This window comes from Cherax quadricarinatus, unplaced genomic scaffold (genome assembly GCF_038502225.1).
Source record: "Cherax quadricarinatus isolate ZL_2023a unplaced genomic scaffold, ASM3850222v1 Contig344, whole genome shotgun sequence".
NCBI lineage: Eukaryota > Metazoa > Arthropoda > Malacostraca > Decapoda > Parastacidae > Cherax > Cherax quadricarinatus.
This window is the reverse complement of record NW_027195370.1, coordinates 175,001-198,907: the sequence shown is the minus strand read 5'-3', so window position 1 is coordinate 198,907 and position 23,907 is coordinate 175,001. Positions and strand designations below refer to the sequence as shown.

At 39.3% G+C, this 23,907-nt stretch overlaps 1 protein-coding gene across 1 annotated transcript in view; it reads left to right on the top strand.

The window, feature by feature from the left end:
* Window positions 1-1,816: 1,816 nt before the first annotated feature.
* LOC128690366 (titin homolog) overlaps window positions 1,817-23,907 on the top strand; it is a 117,056-nt gene continuing 94,965 nt past the window's right edge. The window contains exons 1-2 of the mRNA XM_070080360.1: window positions 1,817-3,074; window positions 7,981-8,236. Coding sequence (XP_069936461.1) covers window positions 1,847-3,074; window positions 7,981-8,236 — 1,484 coding nt within the window. The 5' untranslated portion in view covers window positions 1,817-1,846. The remainder of the gene's footprint in view (window positions 3,075-7,980; window positions 8,237-23,907) is intronic.

Genomic DNA, 23,907 nt, shown 5'->3' with positions numbered 1-23,907 from the left:
ATATTAGTGTCATATTGAAGAGCTGTCTTGTCTTGTCTCCCAACACAATTCCTAACATACGCCAGAAACGGAACTCTGGAACACTTTTTTGAGCGACGGGTCCAGTGACTCTCAGGCTGGTCCTAATGACATTAAAAAACAAAGAAGTAACCCAGGATAAGGACTTGGTACCTGAAGTCTTTATGGAAGGGGATTCTCCTTCCAAACAATTGTAAACTCCTCCATCCTCTCCCCTCCTCCCATCTTCCATACATCACCATGTCTTCAATAACGGTAAGTGTGATGTTATTATTGTTTTATTCTTCATGTATCATTGTTTTCTGTGTGGTAAATATATATTTCATGTAGAAAACTTTTTTTTTTTAATGCTTTTGGGTGTCTGAAACGGATTAATTAGATTTCCATTATTTCTCATTGGGATAATTATTTCACAATAAATCAGATTCGGGATAAGTCAGTCACTCTGGAACGGATTAATTACGTAATCCGGGGGTCCACTGTATAAACTGAAGATTGGCATTAAGAAAGGTGATATAAAGTACCGAGTATATTGAATCGAGTAAGAACTAGAAATGATGGATTTAAATTAGATTAGATAAATTTTAAATTTAGAACATGGGAAAGCAGCTCTGCATACATATACAGCAACTTTTTGGTGTTACACATTTTGTTGTCTTCATATTGAGTTATTGATCATTGTTCCACTTGCCAGCGATAGTCACTGGCAGGTGGAACAATGGGTCAGTTGAAAGCCAACGAAAACTTCGAGCACTGAAGATAGGTGCTGTACATGCGTGGCCCTCCTGTATATATACATATATATACATATGTGTGTATATATACAGTGGAACCTCGAATTTCGAACGTATCACTTATCAAACTTTTCAAAATAGAACGCTTTTTTCAAACCAACTTTGTCCCTATTATCGAACTCACCCCTATTTTCGAACCACCAGGTACCGGACCTGTCCGGCAGCCCGCTCTGTCCGCGTCCCCACGCAGGCGCTGTGAGCCAGTCTGGTTTTGTTGATGCCTGAGTGAACACTAACCTGCACTCTCATTCAAACATTTTACGATTATTTCATTGTGTTTAGTGCTTGTGGGACTGTGAAATAAGCTACCATGGGCCCAAAGAAACTTGCTAGTGGTACCCCTGTGGTAAAGAAAGTGAGAAACTCCATAGATGTGAAGAAGGAAATAATACAGAAGTATGAGAGTGGTGTAGGACTTGTTGAGCTTGCCAGGATGTACAGAGGACTGTGGACAGTTATTTTGTGAGACAGAAACAGAGGACTGTAGAGAGTTATTTCGTGAGACAGAAACAGAGGACTGTAGACAGGGGGGGGATTCTCCTTCCAAACACTAGCCCCAACTTCCTCTCTCCTCCTCCCTGTCTTCCAGATGCCATCACCAATCTTCAATAAAGGTAAATAAAAATGTTATTTTATATGTTTATTTAAATTTATTAATGCATAATTGAACACTTTATTTGTTGTGTGTATGTAATACTATAATTAATCTCTATAAAATGTATTTTTTTGAGAATATTTTTGGGTTTCTGGAACGGATTAATTGTATTTCCATATTTCTTATGGGAAATATTGCTTCGCTTTTCAGACTTTTCGAATTTAGAACTAGCTCCTGGAACGGATTAAGTTCGATATCTGAGGTTCCACTGTATATACATATGTATGTATATATGTGTATGAATATATATAATCTCCATTTCATTATGTATGTTTCTGAGTCCACTTGTATAGAATATCCTGGGAAATATTTTCAGGTGTGAAGGTACACAAACTGAAGTTTTTTTTTTTTTTTCCAGATTCAGATAACTCATTATCTAATGGAAAAGAAAGCATCTGATTCATGGCCTAAATATATGGTTATGGAAAATTTAACAGCTGAAGATGATAAAAACATTAGACCTGAAAAACGTCATTTTCAGAGCGAATGTGACAGTGAAACCTCTTTACCTAAAATTATTGCCACACCAAGAAGGACAGGAGGAAGAGCTCCTGTGACAAACTGTAGCGCCAGAACATCGGCTAACAAGACCAGCAGTTGTACATCACGGTCATTGAGAAGAACCCCAGTAGTCAGAAGTACCAAGATAAGTTCCTCCAGTAGAATCCCAGTAGGGAAGGTCAGTTCCACCAAAAGAAGATCAAACAGTTCCCCGTTAGTGAAAAGTGACAGCAAAATCAAAACCTCGAAAAGAAATCCAGTAGAAGAGAAAAGTGCTAGAGAAACCAGTGTGTCCTACAGGACTCCCATGCTAGAGAAGAAAGCAGTCAAGATGAGGCTGTTTCTAGAAACTCCAGTAAAAGAAAACTGCAACATGAACAGATCTAGTGAATCTCCAGTACAAAAGCAGTCCAATATAAGGGAGTTTAAATCATCTGACAAGACTTCAGACTCAAACACAAGCGAGGCAGTGATACCTAACATATGCCAAGTACCAAAAATGTGTGTCAGCAAGTCATTAACTCCCAAGTCACATAAAGTTATAGAGGAAATTCAGTCTTTGAAGAAAAAGTCATTGGAGAAGTTACTGATGGAGAATAAATGTCATGAAACTGAGATATCCGACTTGTTACAAAATAAAAAATGTCTTACAGAGAAAGAGAAATGCAGTTCCTTGGTTGCAATGGAAGAATCTAATTTTACTGACAAAGGAAAAGAATCTTGTGAAATTGAGAAAGATTTGAAATTAAAACAAAAAGAGGAGTTTATGAAAGGAGGTGCATGTGACAGAAAGATAAAAATAAGTCAAGAAGTGGACCTTGAGAAGCCACAACTTGAAGGCCTAAATAAAGATGTAGAAAAAGATGTTCATACTTTAGGCAAAGCATCCACCTCCTTAACAAAGGAATGTACAACTGCAACACCTGATGAAACTGAATCAGGTTCTGCTGAGGCTTCAGATGCACTGATCATTAGTAAAGACATTCAGGCAGAGGTAGAGAAAGTAAAGCAAAGAAGATCCACTATTGGTCGTGGAAGAAAGTCTGGCCAAAGTATGGGAGGAAGACAGTCTCTGTGTGCTGCTTTTCCTGTAATGAGTTTGAGAGGTAAGATTTTTGAAGTCTTTGTGTTTTAAATCTAAGCTTTGGGACAATCAGACCTAAATTTAATTACAGTATCTTGTTTTATAAACTGTTAATACTGGATGGCTCTGTCCTAAGTACGTACAAGCCTCTTACAAGCTTTACCTCTACCAGTATTCTGAGGGCAGTGCATTTAAACACTTTGCTTTATCAGTGTCTGTTCTTTAATTTTTTTTAACACCAGCCATCTCACACCTACATAGGGTGACCCAAAAAAGAGGAAACACATTCAGTCCATTGTTGTCTTGTCAGATATGTGCTGACATCTCAGTTTAGATGATTCTCCAAACTGCAGCATCCTTACCCCTTCTGCAGAGTGCAGAAAATGTACTTCCCACCTCACAGCCTCAAGGCTGGCTAACCAGTTTTTGTTTTTTCTTTTTATCTTGATTAAGAATCATGCTACAAAGCTGACTATTTTTTTGTTTCCTGCACTCTATAACTAGAGTTGTGTGCTTTCTCTGCACATAAACCTATATTAGACTTGTTAAGCAAAACTTTTCTCTGATTCCTTTGTTAATCCTAATTTACAGTACTTTGCTGTTGCATGTCTTTATTCCACAGCCAGTTTGTGGGGAAAGCTATGGTTATAAATGTAACACCTTTGATGTCCAATCTTTTAAAAGATACATGCGAAAGATATCCTTTGGACTTAAAAAAAAAAAAAAAAAATATCCATCTCCTGCCAATGCAGGAAACCCAAAAAAGGAAACACTCACCGTTACTCATTGCAATAACTATTTTGTCAGAAGTGTCCGAACATCACAGTTTAAACAACACTCCGACCTGCAATATCCTCATTCCTCCAAAATACAGGCACTACTTCTCACCTCCAGGGCTCAAGTCTTGCTAACCAGTTTCTCTCAGTCATTTCATAAATGTTACCTCGCTCACACTGCAACAGCATGTCAGATCATACAAACCATTCCTCTCCATTCATTCTGATCTTGCATGCTTGTGCAATCCTGCTGGATATTCAAGCCCATAGCACTTGAAACCTCCTGTACCCTGTCCCTCCAACCCTTCTTGGAATGACCATCCTTGCCCTTCTCTCCACCCAGGTATTTTACTATCGTGATCATTCTGTTCTGCCTCATCCTTTCTGAATATTCAGACCACCTCAACAACCTCTCCTCAGCCTTTGAATTATACCTTTAACAACCCCATATCTGTTGTTTGCACACTGAATTCTCTCTGTAATATTCACCACAGTGACATGCTGTCAATAAAAAAATACAATAAATTCCTTAAAATGTTTTGTTTTTTTTTATTAACAAGTTGGCCGTCTCCCACCGTGGCAGGATGACCCAAAAAAGAAAGAAAATCCCCAAAAAGAAAATACTTTCGTCATCATTCAACACTTTCACCTCAATCACACATAATCACTGTTTTTGCAGAGGTGCTCAGAACACAACAGCTTAGAAGCATATACATGTAAAGAGACACAACATATCCCTCCAAACTGCTAATATCCCGAACCCCTCCTTTAGAGTGCAGGCATTGTACTTCCCATTTCCAGGACTCAAGTCCGGCTATACAAAAATAACCGGTTTCCCTGAATCCCTTCAGTATATATTACCCTGCTCACACCAACAGATCGTCAGGTCCCAAATACCATTTGTCTCCATTCACTCCTATCTAACACGCTCACGCACGCTTGCTGGAAGTCCAAGCCCCTCTCCCACAAAACCTCCTTTACCCCCTCCCTCCAATCTTTTCGAGGACGACCCCTACCCCGCCTTCCTTCCCCTACAGATTTATACACTCTCCATGTCATTCTACTTTGATCCATTCTCTCTAAATGACCAAACCACCTCAACAACCCATCTTCAGCCCTCTGACTAATACTTTTATTAACTCCACGCCTCCTAATTTCCACACTCCTAATTTTCTGCATAATATTTACACCACACATTGCTCTTAGACAGGACATCTCCACTGTCTCCAACCGCCTCCGCGCTGCTGCATTCACAACCCAAGCTTCGCACCCATATAAGAGTGTTGGTACTACTATACTTTCATACATTCCCTTCTTTGCCTCCATAGATAACGTTTTTTTGTCTCCACATATACCTCAATGCACCACTCACCTTTTTTCCCTCATCAATTCTATGATTAACCTCATCCTTCATAAATCCATCCGCCGACACGTCAACTCTCAAGTATCTGAAAACATTCACTTCTTCCATACTCCTCCTCCCCAGTTTGATATCCATGTTTTCCTTATCTAAATAATTTGATACCCTCACCACCTTACTCTTTTCTATGTTCACTTTCAACTTTCTACCTTTACACACACTCCCAAACTCATCCACTAACCTTTGCAATTTTTCTTTAGAATCTCCCATGAGCACAGTATCATCAGCAAAAAAGCATCTGTGTCAATTCCCATTTTGTATTTGATTCCCCATAATTTAATCTCACCCCTCTCCCGAACACCCTAGCATTTACTTTTACAACCCCATCTATAAATATATTAACCCGTAAATGGTCCAAGCAGATCTACGTTCACATGTGTAGTGCTCCAAAAGTAGATCTTCCTTTTTTTTGACATATTTTCAAATATAACAAAAAAAAAAAAGTAAATCAAAGTTTTTTACACATTTTCAAATGTAAAAAAAAAAAAAGATCCACTTTTTTTACATACAGTGGACCCCCACTTAACGATCACCTCCCAGTGCGACTAATTATGTAAGTGCATTTATGTAAGTGCGTTTGTACGTGTATGTTTGGGGGTCTGAAATGGACTAATCTACTTCACAATATTCCTTATGGGAACAAATTCGGTCAGTACTGGCACCTGAACATACTTTTGGAATGAAAAAATATCATTAACCGGGGGTCCACTGTACTTTCAAATGTTGAAAAAACATATATATACGTTTGGACCGTTTACGGGTTAAACAACCATGGTGACATTACACATCCCTGTCTAAGACCTACTTTTACTGGGAAGTAATCTCCCTCTCTTCTACACACCCTAACCTGAGCCTCACTATCCTCATAAAAACTCTTTGCAGCATTTAGTAACTTACCACCTATTCCATATACAGTGGACCCCCGCTTAACGATCACCTCCTAATGTGACCAATTATGTAAGTGTATTTATATAAGTGCATTTGTACGTCTATGTTTGGGGGTCTGAAATGGACTAATCTACTTCACAATATTCCTTATGGGAACAAATTCGGTCAGTACTGGCACCTGAACATACTTCTGGAATGAAAAAATATCGTTAATCGGGGGTCCACTGTACTTGTAACATCTGCCACATTGCTCCCCTATCCACTCTATCATATGCCTTTTCTAAATCCATAAATGCAATAAAAACTTCCCTACCTTTATCTAAATACTGTTCGCATATATGCCTCAATGTAAACATTTGATCTACACATCCCCTACCCACTCTGAAACCACCTTGCTCATACACAATCCTACATTCTGTCTTACCTCTAATTCTTTCAATTATAACCCTACCGTACACTTACCCTGGTATACTCGGTAAACTTATTCTTCTATAATTTTTACAATTTCTTTTGTCCCCCTTCCCTTTATATAAAGGGACTATACATGCTCTCTGCCAATCTCTAGGTACCTTCCCCTCTTTCATACATTTATTAAACAAAAATACCAACCTCTCCAACACTATATCCCCCCTGCTTTTAACATTTCTGTCATGATCCCGTCAGTTCCAGCTGCTTTACCCCCTTTCATTCTATGTAATGCCTCACGCACCTCCCCCACACTCACATCCTGTTCTTCACTCCTAAAAGATGGTATACCTCCCTGTCCAGTGCATGAAATTACCGCCTCCCTTTCTTCGTCGACATTTAAAAGTTCCTCAAAATATTCTCGCCATCTACCCAAAACCTCCCTCTCCCCATCTACTAACTCTCCTACTCTGTTTTTTAACTGACAAATCCATTTGTTCCCTAGGCTTTCTTAACTTGTTTAACTAACTCCATAATTTTTTCTTATTTTCATTAAAATTTCTTGACAGTGCCTCTCCCACTCTTATCTGCTCTCCTTTTGCACTCTCTCACCTTTCTTTTACTCTCCATATACTCTGCTCTTCTTATAACACTTCTGCTTTGTAAAAACCTCTCATAAGCTAACTTTTTCTCTTTTATCACAACCTTTACTTCATCATTGCACCAATCACTCCTCTTTCCTCCTGCACCCACTCTCCTATAACCACAAACTTCTGCCCCACATTCTAATACTACATTTTTAAAACTATTCCAACCCTCTTCAACCCCCTCACTGCTCATACTTGCAGCAGCCCACCTTTCTGCCAATAGTTGCTTATATCTCACCCGAACTTCCTCCTCCCTTAGTTTATACACTCTCACCTCCCTCTTACTTGTTGCCATTTTCCTCTTTTTCCCATCTTCCTCTTTTTCCCATCTTCCTCTTACTCTAACTGTAGCTACAACTAAATAATGATCCAATATGTCGGTTGCCCCTCTATAAACGTGTACATCCTGGAGCCTACCCATCAACCTTTTATCCACCAATACATAATCTAACAAACTACTTTCATTACGTGCTATATCATACCTTGTATATTTATTCATCCTCTTCTTCATAAAATATGTATTACTTATTACTAAACCTCTTTCTACACATAGCTCAATTAAAGGCTTTTTAAGTTATGCTAAGAAATTCTGTATAAAATCCATGAGGCATTTTATCTAAAATTTATTCATGGTGATCAAGTTGCTTAAGACTGATCTTGCATAAAATACAATGCAGGAACTGTAATAAAATATTTTTGAAATATAAATTTCTTAACAGGAAATGTTATAATACAGTTCTCTGTATGTAAAATATGCATTAATCAAAATTTTCTCATTACTTTTTTTTTTAGATCAGATACGCAGAATTGACAAAGACCTTCCATGGGCCTCAAAAGTGAGCTGTCTTATTGACATAAGCATCAGAGAAGCACTGCGAAGACTTGAAGATCGTTTGCCTGAAAATGAATGTGTATCAGATTTGAAGATGGATTTACTGAGAAAATCTGAGAGCATAGCTAAAGAACTCTCATATAAAATTGCTGGCTATCCCTTGGTTGCAGAGGCTTCTTTGCTTAAGTCTTCATATGAAGGGGATGTGAAGGGAAGGTAGGATATGTTACTTTGAATATAGATTAGTAGGTTGGTAGACAGCAACCACCCAGGGAGGTACTACCGTCCTGCCAAGTGAGCGTAAAACGAAAGCCTGTAATTGTTTTACATGATGGTAGGATTGCTGATGTCTTTTGTGTCTCATAAATATGCAAGATTACAAGTATGTCTTGCTACTTCTACTTACACCTAGGTCACACTACACATACATGTACATGTATATTTATACACACTCATCTGAGTTTTCTTTGATTTTATCTTAATAGTTCTTGGTCTTATTACTTTTCCTTTTATATCCATGGGGGAAGTGGAATAAGAATCTTTCCTCCGTAAACCATGCGTGTTGTAAAAGTCAACTAAAATGCCGGGAACAATGGGCTAGTAACCCCTTTTCCTGTAAAGATTACTAAAAAGAATAAGAAGAAAATTGTCAAAGTGGGAAGTCTGAATGTGCGTGAATGTTGTGCAAATGATAAGAAAGAGATAATTATGGATGTTATGAATGAGAAGAAGCTGGATGTCTTGGCTTTAAGTGAAACAAAGCTGAAGGGGGTGGGAGAGTTTCAATGGAGAGGAATAAATGGGATTAGGTCAGGGGTTTCAAATAGAGTTAGAGCTAAAGGAGTAGCAATAATGTTGAAGGATAAGCTATGGCAGGAAAAGAGGGACTATAAATGTATTAATTCAAGGATTATGTGGAGTAAAATAAAGATTGGATGTGAAAAGTGGGTTATAATAAGCGTGTATGCACCTGGAGAAGAGAAGAGGAGAGAGAGAGAGAGAGATTTTGGAAAATGTTGAGTGAATGTGTTGGGAGTTTTGAATTAAGTGTGAGAGTAATGGTGGTTGGGGATTTCAATGCTAAAGTGGGTAAAAATGTTATGGAGGGAGTAGTAGGTAAATTTGAGGTGCCAGGGGTAAATGTAAATTGGGAGCCTTTAATTGAGCTATGTGTAGAAAGAGATTTGGTAATAAGTAATACATATTTTATGAAAAAGAGGATAAATAAATATACAAGGTATGATGTAGCACGTAATGAAAGTAGTTTATTAGATTATGTATTGGCTGATAAAAGGATGATGGGTAGGCTCCAGGATGTACATGTTTATAGAGGGGCAACTGATATATCGGATCATTATTTAGTTGTAGCCACAGTTAGAGTAAGAGGTAGATGGGAAAAGAGGAAGGTGGCAACAACACGTAAGAGGGAGGTGAAAGTGTATAAACTAAGGGAGGAGGAAGTTCGGGTGAGATGTAAGCGACTATTGACAGAAAGGTGGGCTAGTGCAAAGATGAGTAGTGGGGGGGTTGAAGAGGGTTGGAATAGTTTTAAAAATGCAGTATTAGAATGTGGAGCAGAGGTTTGTGGTTATAGGAGGTTGGGGGCAGGAGGAAAGAGGAGTGATTGGTGGAATGATGAAGTAAAGGGTGTGATAAAAGAGAAAAAGGTAGCTTATGAGAGGTTTTTACAAAGCAGAAGTGTTATTAAGAAGAGCAGAGTATATGGAGAGTAAAAGAAAGGTAAAGAGAGTGGTGAGAGAGTGCAAAAGGAGAGCAGATGATAGAGTGGGAGAGGCACTGTTAAGAAATTTTAATGAAAATAAGAAAAAATTTTGGAGTGAGTTAAACAAGTTAAGAAAGCCTAGGGAAAGTATGGATTTGTCAGTTAAAAATAGAGTAGGGGAGTTAGTAGATGGGGAGAAGGAGGTATTAGGTAGATGGCGATAATATTTTGAGGAACTTTTAAATGTTGAGGAAGAAAGATAGGCAGTAATTTCATGCACTGGTCACGGAGGTATACCATCTTTTAGGAGTGAAGAAGAGCAGAATGTAAGTGTGGGGGAGGTACGTGAGGCATTACGTAGAATGAAAGGGGGTAAAGCAGTTGGAATTGATGGGATCATGACAGAAATGTTAAAAGCAGGGGGGGATATAGTGTTGGAGTGGTTGGTACTTTTGTTTAATAAATGTATGAAAGAGGGGAAGGTACCTAGGGATTGGCGGAGAGCATGTATAGTCCCTTTATATAAAGGGAAAGGGGACAAAAGAGACTGTAAAAATTATAGAGGAATAAGTTTACTGAGTATACCAGGAAAAGTGTACGGTAGGGTTATAATTGAAAGAATTAGAGGTAAGACAGAATGTAGGATTGCGGATGAGCAAGGTTTCAGAGTGGGTAGGAGATGTGTAGATCAAGTGTTTACATTGAGGCATATATGTGAACAGTATTTAGATAAAGGTAGGGAAGTTTTTATTGCATTTATGGATTTAGAAAAGGCATATGATAGTGGATAGAGGAGCAATGTGGCAGATGTTGCAAGTATATGGAATAGGTGGTAAGTTATTAAATGCTGTAAAGAGTTTTTATGAGGATAGTGAGGCTCAGGTTAGGGTGTGTAGAAGAGAGGGAGACTACTTCCCGGTAAAAGTAGGTCTTAGACAGGGATGTCTAATGTCACCATGGTTGTTTAATATATTTATAGATGGGGTTGTAAAGGAAGTAAATGCTAGGGTGTTCGGGAGAGGGGTTGGATTAAATTTTGGGGAATCAAATTCAAAATGGGAATTGATACAGTTACTTTTTGCTGATGATGCTGTGCTTATGGGAGATTCTAAAGAAAAATTGCGAAGGTTAGTGGATGAGTTTGGGAATGTGTGTAAAGGTAGAAAGTTGAAAGTGAACATAGAAAAGAGTAAGGTGATGAGGGTATCAAATGAATTAGATAAAGAAAAATTGGATATCAAATTGGGGAGGAGGAGTATGGAAGAAGTGAATGTTTTCAGATACTTGGGAGTTGAAGTGTTGGCAGATGGATTTATGAAGGATGAGGTTAATCATAGAATTGATGAGGGACAAAAGGTGAGTGGTGGAGTATGTGGAGTCAAAAAACGTTATCTATGGAGGCAAAGAAGGGAATGTATTAAAGTATAGTAGTACCAACACTCTTATATGGGTGTGAAGCTTGGGTGGTAAATGCAGCAGCGAGGAGACGGTTGGAGGCAGTGGAGATGTCCTGTTTAAGGGCAGTGTGTGGTGTAAATATTATGCAGAAAATTCGGAGTGTGGAAATTAGGAAAAGGTGTGGAGTTAATAAAAGTATTAGTCAGAGAGCAGAAGAGGGGTTGTTGAAGTGGTTTGGTCATTTAGAGAGAATGGATCAAAGTAGAATGACATAGAAAGTATATAAATCTTTAGGGGAAGGAAGGCGGGGTAGGGGTCGTCCTCGAAAGGGAGAGAGGGGGTAAAGGAGGTTTTGTGGGCAAGGGGCTTGGACTTCCAGCAAGCGTGCATGAGCGTGTTAGATAGGAGTGAATGGAGACGAATGGTACTTGGGACCTGACGATCTGTTGGAGTGTGAGCAGGGTAATATTTAGTGAAGGGATTCAGGGAAACCGGTTATTTTCATATAGTCGGACTTGAGTCCTGGAAATGGGAAGTACAATGCCTGCACTTTAAAGGAGGGGTTTGGGATATTGGCAGTTTGGAAGGATATGTTGTGTATCTTTATATGTGTATGCTTCTAAACTGTTGTATTCTGAGCACCTCTGCAAAAACAGTGATAATGTGTGAGTGTGGTGAAAGTGTTGAATGATGGTGAAAGTATTTTCTTTTTGGGGATTTTCTTTCTTTTTTGGGTCACCCTGCCTCGGTGGGAGACGGCCGACTTGTTGAAAAAAAAAAAAAAAAACCCTCTGTATTCATGATGGGGTTACATTTGAGGTGAGAGTCTCTCCCAGTTCAGTGAGTAACACTCCCGGTCACTCATGCATAGGGTTAAATTGTTAATGTATATGACACTATTTAGTTGGTATAGTTTTGGTGTGCCATGAGTGTCGTAAGAGGCGAATAATATGCCTGGAGAAAGAGGATAGTAACCCCTTCTGTATGCATTACTAGTTACAAAGAAAAACTTTCTTTTTGGGCCACCCTGCTTCAGTAGGATATGGCCAGTTTGTTGAAAAAAAAAAGTTTTGGTGTGATAGTGCTTGTGAATGGATGGAAACTAGTAAACAGAGGTTCTTTCTATATTGGTTGATGTGATGATGCTTGAGGTGGTACATAAGACATTGATGACTTGGGTGCTAATTTAAAAAAAAATTGCTCTTTGTGACAGTCAATTCATCTATGTCTGCCTCTTGAATAACAAACTTTTTTTTTTTACATAACTGCAATGCTATATTCACACACTTCTTCCCTGCCTTGTTGATGTTGGGAAAAATTGCTAAATTTACTGCCTCTGGTCACACCTTCCAGTACAGGTTTATAGTTGATTTCTTCACCTCATTAAGTTACTCCTTGATGATGATATCTACAGTGGTGTAGTCTTTTCAACATTCACTTATCTAGTTTTGGATCACTAACATTTATATTTATTTTTATTTTTTTACCTCAATGGCTATCTTTTTGTGAAGGCATTGTGACCCAGAGGACACAAATTTACCATCATTCACTAAATTGCAGTTTTGTAATTGAATGAATGGTGCCCCCATCCCTCTTCAGAATGCAGGCATTACCCTTTCCCCCTCCAGGACTTGAATCCAACTAGCCAGTTTTCCCTTCGTTAGTGTTACCATACACACTCAAAGTAATTCTATTTTGTTCCAGTTTCTCTACATGTCTGAACCACCTCAACAACCCCTCCTCAGCCCTCTGAAAAATAGCTTTGTTAATCCCACACCTCCTCCTAATTTCCAAACTACGAATTCTCTGCATTATATTCATACCACACATTGCCCTCAGACATGACATCTTCACTGCCTGCAGCCTTCTCCTTGTTGCAACATTCGCCACCCATGCTTCACACCCACGTAAGACCGTTGGTATAACTATACTCTCATACATTCCTCTCTTTGCTTCCATGGACAAAGTTCTTTGTTTCCACACTCCTCAGTCCCCCACTCAACTTTTTCCCCTCATCAATTTTATGATTCACTTCATCTTTCATAGACCCATCTGCTGACACGTCCACTCCTAAATATCTGAATACATTCACCTCTTCAGTACTGTCCCTCCAGTCTGATATCCAATCTTTTGTTATCTAGTTTTTTATCCTCATCACCTTGCTCTTTCCTATATTCACTTCTAATTTTCTTCCTTTGCATACCCTACCAAACTCATTCACCAACCTCTGCAACTTCTCATCAGAATCTCCCAAAAGCACAGTGTCATCAGCAAAGAGCAACTGTGACAACTCCTACTTTGTGTTAGATTCTTTATCTTTTAACCACCACACCTCTTGCCAACATGCGAGCATTCACTTCTCTTACAACCCCTTCTATAAATATTTTGAACAACCATGGTGACATCACACATCCTTGTCCAAGGCCTACTTTTACTGGGAGAGTGTATGAATCTGTAGTGAAGTGAAGGCAGGGTAGGGGTTGGCCTAGGAAAGGTTGGAGGGAGGAGGTAAAGGTTGTTTTGTGTGCAAGGGGCTTGGATTTCCAGTAAACATGTGTGAGTGTGTTAGATAGGAGTGAATGGAGACAAATGGTTTAGGACTTGACGGTCTGTTGGAGTGTGAGCAAGGTAACATTCATGAAGGGATTCAGGGAAACCGGCAGGCCGGACTTGATTCCTGGAGATGGGAAGTGCAGTGCCTGCACTCTGAAGGGGAAGTGTTAATATTGCAGTTTTATAACTGTAAAGTAAAAGGACACAAGTGCAACTAATGTGACATTTATTGTGGCAACGTTTCGCTCTCCAGGAGCTTTATCAAGCCATTACAAACAATACATGGACACAGAGTGTATATAAAGGCTCTGAGTGAGGTGCAATACTAGTGAGGTACCATTTCGATGTTCACTAGTGGTAGTAGTAGTAGTAGTAGTAGTAACAAAAATAATACAATATGGAAGAGCAAATAATTCGTACATGAGTAAAAGGATATAAAAGCTATTACTTGGGTAACATAAAAATAGGTTGGACAAATATAGACTGGAAAGAGGCAGGTTTCGGTGTTCACTCTCTGTAATGTGCTTGTGTAGTATAACAGGAGAGACTATGTGATGGCAGGGTTTACTGTTTTCAGGAGGATTCTTGCTAAGACTTCGGAGATGGTGAAGCTGCCGTTGTTTTGTTTAATTGTATTCGAAACAGCGATCAGTGCTGATTCAAGGCACTTGCGTTTGCGGAAATTAGTTTCTTTGATCACTAATTGGGCGTCTCTGAATTTCATGAGATGATTGGTGGAATTTCGGTGTTGTACCTATTTTTATGTTGCCCAAGTAATAGCTTTTATATCCTTTTACTCATGTACGAATTATTTGCTCTTCCATATTGTATTATTTTTGTTACTACTACTACTACTACTACTACTACTACTACCACTAGTGAACATCGAAATGGTACCTCACTAGTATTGCACCTCACTCAGAGCCTTTATATACCCTCTGTGTCCATGTATTGTTTGTAATGGCTTGATAAAGCTCCTGGAGAGCGAAACGTTGCCACAATAAATATCACATTAGTTGCACTTGTGTCCTTTTACTTTACATATTGTCGGTAATTCTACCAACTTTATTACAGTTTTATAACTGTAGTGTAAGTGTGCCTCTGGCAAGGCAGTGATGGAGTGAATGATGAAAGTTTTTTTTTCTTTTTCAGTCCACCCTACCTTGGTGGGAAATGGCCAATGTGTTAATAAAAAGAGGTACCGTGCTCACAATTGAACAGTATGTGCATTAACCCTTTCACTCTCTTGTGTAGATCTACATTATTAATGCTAGTGTCACTCATGTAATCTATATTTTAAGCACGGCACCCTCAAATATGTTGAGTGGTAAATTTTGGCCTAGACATGAGAGAAGGCATCTGTGGTAAGTGCGTACAGTATAAAAAAAAATTATTCTCCACACGATGCATGATGGGAAAAGCAAACCTCTGACCTTGTTTGATTTAACATAGCAACTTTGAGTGTTGTCCAGGGGAGTTTTTATGGTTTTATTGGCTGTTTCTTGGAATTGGTTGATAAAATGGAAGACATGCTTCTGAAATAGATATTTTCCTGAGGAAAGGTAAAGCTAACTTTTCCATCCCCTCTCCAGTCTGTTTTATGGGTTTTTACTTGTTCCCAGTTATATTTAATCTGAGAAAGAGTAAAACTGTTTGTGTGCTCATTTGTTTCGTGTATTTTTGTGTCTTGTGTGTTTTTGAGTGAATGTGAGAGATGTATTCAAAATGGCAGGCCGGTGTAATATAGGAGAGGCAGGTGGATGTGATTAATAAACAGAGGATAGGTTGCTTTAGTTGTTGCAATGCATACAATGTTTATTCTGGATTGTTTCCTTAATTGGAATTTGTTGAATTTTGTGTAAAATTATCCCTATTACCATCTTCTGTGCACTTTATGGTATTTCTGATAATTGATTAGGCAGTTGCTTGTGCTTAATAAATAGGAAGGAAAGCATACTAGCAAATTAGCAAAAAATTTGTTTCAGCAAGGGAATTTTGCTTAAAATAGAACTCAAATTCGGCAAAATCACCAACGTATAAATTGCACCCAGACCACCAACTTTGCACCTGCCTAATTCCATAAGTATTCCATCAAATTTCATAATTTAGGTATAATTTCTCTCAGAAAAATATTCTCTACTATTTTAACTCTTTAACTGTTTCAGTCGTATACACGTCTTATGAGCCACCGTGTTTGACGTATACAGTGGACCCCCGCATAACGATGGCATCACATAGCGATTTTTCCGCATACCGATTACTTTTATCGCAAAATTTTTGCCGCGCATACCGATTAAAAACCCGCTTACCGATTTTCGTCCGAGACGCGTCCAATGTGCCCTCAGCCAGCCTCACATGTGCCAGCCGTCCCATTGTTTACCAGCCAGCCTCCGCGGTAACATCCAAGCATACACTCGGAATATTTCGTATTATTACAGTATTTTCGGTGCTGTTTCTGGAAAATAAGTGACCATGGGCCCCAAGAAAGCTTCTAGTGCCAACCCTACACCTCAAAGGGTAAGAATTACTATAGAAATGAAGAAAGAGATAATTGATAAGTATGAAAGTGGAGTGCGTATAGCCGACCTAGTCAAGCTGTACAAGAAACCCCAATCAACCATCGCTACTATTGTGGGCACCAGAAAGACAATCAAGGAAGCTGTTCTTGCCAAAGGTTCAACTGTGTTTTCGAAACAAAGATCGCAAGTGATGGAAGATGTTGAGAGACTCTTATTGGTGTGGATAAATGAAAAACAGATAGCAGGAGATAGCGTCTCTCAAGCGATCATATGTGAAAAGGCTAGGAAGTTGCATGAGGATTTAATTAAAAAAATGCCTGCAACTAGTGATGATGTGAGTGAATTTAAGGCCAGCAAAGGTTGGTTTGAGAGATTTAAGAAGCGTAGTGGCATCCATAGTGTGATAAGGCATGGTGAGGCTGCCAGTTCGGACCACAAAGCGGCTGAAAAATATGTGCAGGAATTCAAGGAGTACATAGAAACTGAAGGACTGAAACCTGAACAAGTGTTTAATTGTGATGAAACAGGCCTGTTCTGGAAGAAAATGCCAAGCAGGACCTACATTACTCAGGAGGAAAAGGCACTCCCAGGACATAAGCCTATGAAAGACAGGCTTACTTTGTTGATGTGTGCCAATGCTACTGGTGATTGCAAAGTGAAGCCTTTATTAGTGTATCACTCTGAAACTCCCAGAGCGTTCAGGCAAAAGAATGTCCTCAAGGATAATTTGTGTGTGCTGTGGAGGGCAAACAGTAAGGCATGGGTCACTAGGGAATTTTTCTATAACTGGTTACACCATGCATTTGCCCCCAATGTGAAAGATTACCTAACTGAAAAGAAATTAGAACTTAAGTGCCTCCTGGTGTTAGACAATGCCCCTGGTCATCCTACAGACGTGGCAGAGCGACTTTATGGGGACATGAGCTTCATTAAGGTGAAGTTTTTGCCTCCTAATACCACTCCTCTCCTGCAGCCCATGGACCAGCAGGTTATTTCCAACTTCAAGAAACTGTACACAAAAGCTCTGTTTGAAAGGTGCTTTGTAATGACCTCAGAAACTCAACTGACTCTAAGAGAGTTTTGGAGAGATCACTTTAATATCCTCAATTGTGTAAACCTTATAGGTAAGGCTTGGGAGGAAGTGACTAAGAGGACCTTGAACTCTGCTTGGAAGAAACTGTGGCCAGAATGTGTAGACAAAAGGGATTTTGAAGGGTTTGAGGCTAACCCTGAGAGGATTATGCCAGTTGAGGAATCCATTGTGGCATTGGGAAAGTCCTTGGGGTTGGAGGTTAGTGGGGAGGATGTGGAAGAGTTGGTGGAGGAGGACAATGAAGAACTAACCACTGATGAGCTGATAGATCAACTTCAAGAGCAAGAGGCCAGACCTGGGGAAACTGGTTCAGAGGAGGGGAGAGAGAAATTGAAGAAGTTGCCTACTACAAAGATAAAGGAAATCTGTGCTAAGTGGCTTGAAGTGCAAACCTTCATGGATGAAAATCACCCTCACACAGCTATTGCAAGCCGTGCTGGTGATTATTACACTGACAATGTTGTGAAACACTTTAGGCAAGTCATAAAGGAACGAGAGGTACAGGCCACTATGGACAGATATCTTGTGCGAAAGAAGTCCAGTGACTCTGAAGCTGGCCCTAGTGGCATTAAAAGAAGAAGGGAAGTAACCCCAGAAAAGGACTTACTACCTCAAGTCCTAATGGAAGGGGATTCCCCTTCTAAACAGTAAGAAGATAATGCTCTCCCCTCCTCCCATCCCATCAATCATCACCAGATCTTCAATAAAAGTAAGTGTCATTTAATTGTGCATGCCTTTTTCAGTTTGTGTGTATTAAAATTAACATTTCATGTGGTAAAAAAAAAATTTTTTCATACTTTTGGGCGTCTTGCACGGATTAATTTTATTTCCATTATTTCTTATGGGGAAAATTCATTCGCATAACGATTATTTCGCATAACGATGAGCCCTCTTGCACGGATTAAAATCGTTAACCGGGGGTCCACTGTATATACTCAAAAATTCTAGTGGCTTCAGATCAAGCAGGAGAAAGCTGGTAGGCCCACATGCAAAAGAATGGGTCTGTGTGGTCAGCGTGTGCCATATAAAAAAATCCTGCAGCACGCAGTGCCTGTTGAGAAAAAAACTCAGATGGTGTTTTTAGACTAAAACACCGACTTTGAGGTGAATTTTTGTATAGTTTTTATGGTTATATTCTCGTTTTCATAGTCACATTTGATAGAATGGAAAACATTTTATAGAAATAGAGGTGATTTTAATTGGTTTTACTATGAAAAAGACCTTGAAATGGAACTCAAAGTAGGAGAAATGTTTGATTTTTGCCCATGTTCATGAGTAAACAAATGATGTCATTTTCCAATAAATGTCCAAGTAGCCATTCTAATATGCAGTCATGAATGGGTTGACATTATTTATACAATTATTACAATATTGCAGTAGTCTGCATAACAGTAAATCTTCTATTTTTTGTTTGAATAAAAATTCAAAATAGAAAGCAAGGGTAATATCAGAGGGGCCTAGAGACGTGACTTATGAACAAAGAAAATTTATTTTAGAGCCATGAATGTCTGCATTGCTCCTTCTGGACCCTATTTTGAAATTGGCATATTTTTTTAATTTGCCTGAAATTGGCCAAATTGCCAATTTTTGACCACTTATTGGATAGTTGAAATTGGTAAATGGGCAGTTTCTTGTACTCAAGCGATAGAACAAATGGAGTTCTAAAGAAACAATTATGAGTTTGGTCGACTTGAATAATGGAATTAGCCGAAAATAGGGCTCAAAGTGGGCGAAATTGCCGATTCATAAATATTGCTGAGGTCGCTAACTTCGCGAGAGCGTAATTCCGTAAGTTTTCCATCAAATTTCGTACTTTTGGTGTCATTACCATCGGGAAAAGATTCTCTGTTATTTCATAAGAAATTTTTTTTTTTTTCTTCAAATATTTTGAGACACCAGGAGACGCCTCAGGATTTGGGGGTTTCGACAGTCAAAGGGTTAAAGTTAAAAATGATACATTCATTATCCTGTTCCTCTCCATCGTAATGCCCAAACCACCACAATTCCTTAGCTATGAATTTTACCCTTGGTGACCCCTCATAACCTTCTAATTTCTACTTTCCAAGCTCTTTGCATGGTATATACACCACATGCTGGTCTCCAACATGACTCCTCCACTACTTGTATTGGAGGGCCCCGCTTATACAGCTGGTTAGGCTCTTGGTTACTGTTGTAAAGTGAAACATAACCATTTTTTCATTTTTAAATGCATATAAAAGCCTGACAACATGTTTATACTGTCATATTAAGTGAGCAATGGAGCTAGGCCAAAAAAAATTCGTATTCAGTACTCACATTATTTACTTTGAAGTATTTTTGTCCTTATAGTGAGTGGTGAATATTTTTATTGTAGGAAGTCTGAATAACTGAAGAATGGGTTTAATTGAAAACCACTGACAAGGTAACAGAAGTAAGACAAGAGAGAGAGAGGGATGGATAGACTGCATTTTCTTGGACTGCAAGAAGGCCTACAACACAGTTCCTCGCAAGAGGTTACTGCAAAAGCTAGAGGATCAGGCACACATAACAGGAAAGGCACTACAATGTATTAGCGAAATGCTGTAAAGTGAAGCACTGTAAGGCAAGGCACTCTTGTATATTTAAAATGTTTTTGTGAAAAGTGCACACGTTCATATTTTAACCCTTTCAGGGTCCATGCCGTAGATCTACAGCTTTACGTTCAGGGTCCAAACCGTGAGTGGTAAATTTGGGCCTAGATATGAGAGAATACGTCTATGTGGTATGTGTGCACCACATAAAACAAGTCCTGCAGCACAGTATAATGAGAAAAAACTGAGACCATGATTTTCGATTAAAACAGCGACTTTGCAGTGTTTTTTCGTATGCTTTTTATAGTTGTATTTGTGATTTCTTGATCTCGTTTGATAGAATGGAAGACATATTACAGAAATAGAGATTTTGATTGGTTTTAGAACTGGAAATGGCTTGAAACTGAGCTCAAAGTAGCGGAAATGTTAAATTTTTGTCGATGTTCAAGAGTAAACAAACGACCTCACACATCTAATACACACCAGCTGGTGGGTCTAATATACATTCACAAATGTGGTGATGATATTTAAACAATTATTACAATATTGCATAACAGTAAATCTTCTATTTTTTGGTTTGAATATAAATTCATTATGTGAATTAAAAATCAAAATGGAATTCATTTGTAAAGCCTCAAAATGTAACAATGAACAGAGGAAATATTAGTTTAGTGCCAGGAATACCTACATTGTTTATTCTGGACCCTGTTTTGAAATTGGAATATTTTGAACTTTGTGTTAAATTGGCCAAATTACCAATTTCCGATCACTTTATTTTGTAGTTGAAACAGTTGACTTGGCGATTTCTTGTGCTCAATCGATAGAATATAAGTAATAATAGTGAAATAGCTAAGAATTTGGTCGACTGGAATAATGTAATTGGCCTAAAATGGGAGTCAAAGTCGGCAAAATCGCCAATTCGTAAATATCGCTGACACATCAAAATTTGAGAGAGCATAATTTCGTCAGTTTTCCATCAAATTTTGTACTTTTTGTTATATTACCTCCAGAAAAAGATTCTCTACCATTTCATAAGAAAAAATAACAAAATTGTTTTTTGAAGATTCTTGGACACTGGTGCGCAATTTGAAATTTGGTCTCCGGACCCTGAAAGGGTTAACACTTTCGGTGTCAGTCCCATCATATCATGGCTTTGAAGCCAATGTTGGTCCCGTAGTACAACGCCATGAGCTCAGCTCACTCAGATAAGCTGTGAGTGATAAATTTATGCCTAGATATGAGAAATGGATGTGTGGTAAGTGTGCACCATATAAAAACAATCCTGCAGCATGCAGAGTACACAAATGAGTCCATGTGTACATTGTTTCCAGCTTGCTAGTATAATACACATTTAGGAATGTACTGACATTGATACAATTATTGCAGTAGTCTCCATAACAGTAAATCTTGAATTTTTTGTGAATAAAAATTCAAAATGGAAAGCAGGGGCCTGGAGATGTGACTAAGGAAGAGAGGAAATTTTTTTTGGTCCCAGGAATGTCTACATTGTTTATTCTGTTTTTAAATTGGTAGTTTTTGAATTGTGTGAAATAGGTCAAACTTCTGATTTCTGGTCACTTATTGGGTAGTTGAAATAGGTAAATGGGTGGTTACTTGTACTCAGTCAATAGAATAAAGGAATACTAGTGAAATAGCTAAGTTTGGTCAACTGGAAGAATGGAATTGGCCAAAAATAGGCTGCAAAGTGAGCTAAATCACCGATGCGTAAATATTACTGAGCAATAATTTCATGCGAACATAATTCGGTAAGTTTTTCATTAAATCTTGTACTTATGGTTTCATTGCCTTCAGAAAAAGCTTTTTTCATTTTGTGAGCTTTTTTTTTTCTTCAACCCTGAGAGCAAGTTCGAGATCAGGGGTCTCAACCCTAAAAGGGTTAAGGGGAGCAATCATGTCTAGTGTTTGGTGGAAAGACAACGGATTTCTTTATTCCATCAAACTGGTTATCTCAGCTAGATGAGACAACTGATAAAGGTCTGTGCTGATAGTGGTTGCTCTCTTATCCATCAATCACTTTACCAGTTGTCAGTCAAATTGCTGCTTTGAAAATGGTCAGATAAGAGGTCAGGCACCTATGATAACTATCTAATGGAAGCTTTTTTCCCCTCTAATTTAGAAGGGATCGTCATTGTTTTTTCATGATGTACATTCATATTTTTTATGCAACAGTCAAGAAAAAATCTGAAAATTGGCCTTAAAAATGTTATGAAAAGTTCTACAATGCAAATTGGAAACATCACATTGAAACCAAAGAAATATATGCCAAATTTTATTGCATTTGGCAAGGTTTATTTTAAAACTATTAACATAATCACTTGTCTCATGTCAGCTAGTGTCTGTGGTGCTAGTGCTGGCTTAGTTTTGTCTGTGTACTCGCCTAGTTGTACTCACCTAGTTGAGGTTGCAGGGGTCGAGTCCTAGCTCCTGGCCCTGCCTCTTCACTGGTCGCTACTAGGTCACGCTCCCTGAACCATGAGCTTTATCATACCTCTGTGTGTGTGTACTCGCCTAGTTGAAGTTGCAGGGGTCGAGTCTGAGCTCCTGGCCCCTGTGTGTGTGTGTGTGTGTACTCACCTAGTTGTACTCACCTAGTTGAGGTTGCGGGGGTCGAGTCCGAGCTCCTGGCCCCGCCTCTTCACTGATCGCTACTAGGTCACTCTCCCTGAGCCGTGAGCTTTATCATACCTCTGCTTAAAGCTATGTATGGATCCTGCCTCCACTACATCGCTTCCCAAACTATTCCACTTACTGACTACTCTGTGGCTGAAGAAATACTTCCTAACATCCCTGTGATTCATCTGTGTCTTCAGCTTCCAACTGTGTCCCCTTGTTACTGTGTCCAATCTCTGGAACATCCTGTCTTTGTCCACCTTGTCAATTCCTCTCAGTATTTTGTATGTCGTTATCATGTCCCCCCTATCTCTCCTGTCCTCCAGTGTCGTCAGGTTGATTTCCCTTGACCTCTCCTCGTAGGACATACCTCTTAGCTCTGGGACTAGTCTTGTTGCAAACCTTTGCACTTTCTCTAGTTTCTTCACGTGCTTGGCTAGGTGTGGGTTCCAAACTGGTGCCGCATACTCCAATATGGGCCTAACATACACGGTGTACAGGGTCCTGAATGATTCCTTATTAAGATGTCGGAATGCTGTTCTGAGGTTTGCTAGGCGCCCATATGCTGCAGCAGTTATTTGGTTGATGTGCGCTTCAGGAGATGTGCCTGGTGTTATACTCACCCCAAGATCTTTTTCCTTGAGTGAGGTTTGTAGTCTCTGACCCCCTAGACTGTACTCCGTCTGCGGCCTTCTTTGCCCTTCCCCAATCTTCATGACTTTGCACTTGGTGGGATTGAACTCCAGGAGCCAATTGCTGGACCAGGTCTGCAGCCTGTCCAGATCCCTTTGTAGTTCTGCCTGGTCTTCGATCGAGTGAATTCTTCTCATCAACTTCACGTGTGTGTGTGTGTGTGTGTGTGACCGTACTCACCTAATTGTGGTTGCAGGGGTCGAGACTCAGCTCCTGGCCCTGCCTCTTTACTGATCACTACTAGGTCCTCTCTGCTTCCTGAGCTTTGTTATACCTCGTCTTAAAGCTATGTATGGTTCCTGCCTCCACTACATCACTTGCTAGGCTATTCCACTTCCTGAAGACTCTATGACTGAAGAAATATTTCCTAACATCCCTTTGACTCGTCTGAGTCTTCAGCTTCCAATTGTGATCCCTTGTTTCTGTTTTCCCTCTCTGGAACAACCTGTCTCTGTTGACCTTATCTATTCCACGCAGTATTTTGCATGTCGTTATCATGTCTCCCCTGACCCTCCTGTCCTCCAGTGTCGTCAGTCCGATTTCCCTCAACCTTTTTTCGTAGGACATACCCCTGAGCTCCGGAACTAGCCTTGTTGCAAACCTTTGCACTTTCTCTAATTTCTCGACGTGCTTGACCAGGATGAAGTTGGAGTCATCTGTGGGCCAGCATTTTCATCTGATCTTGTTGACATCATAATGCTGTATGAATTTGTTCCAGACTTGAGTCA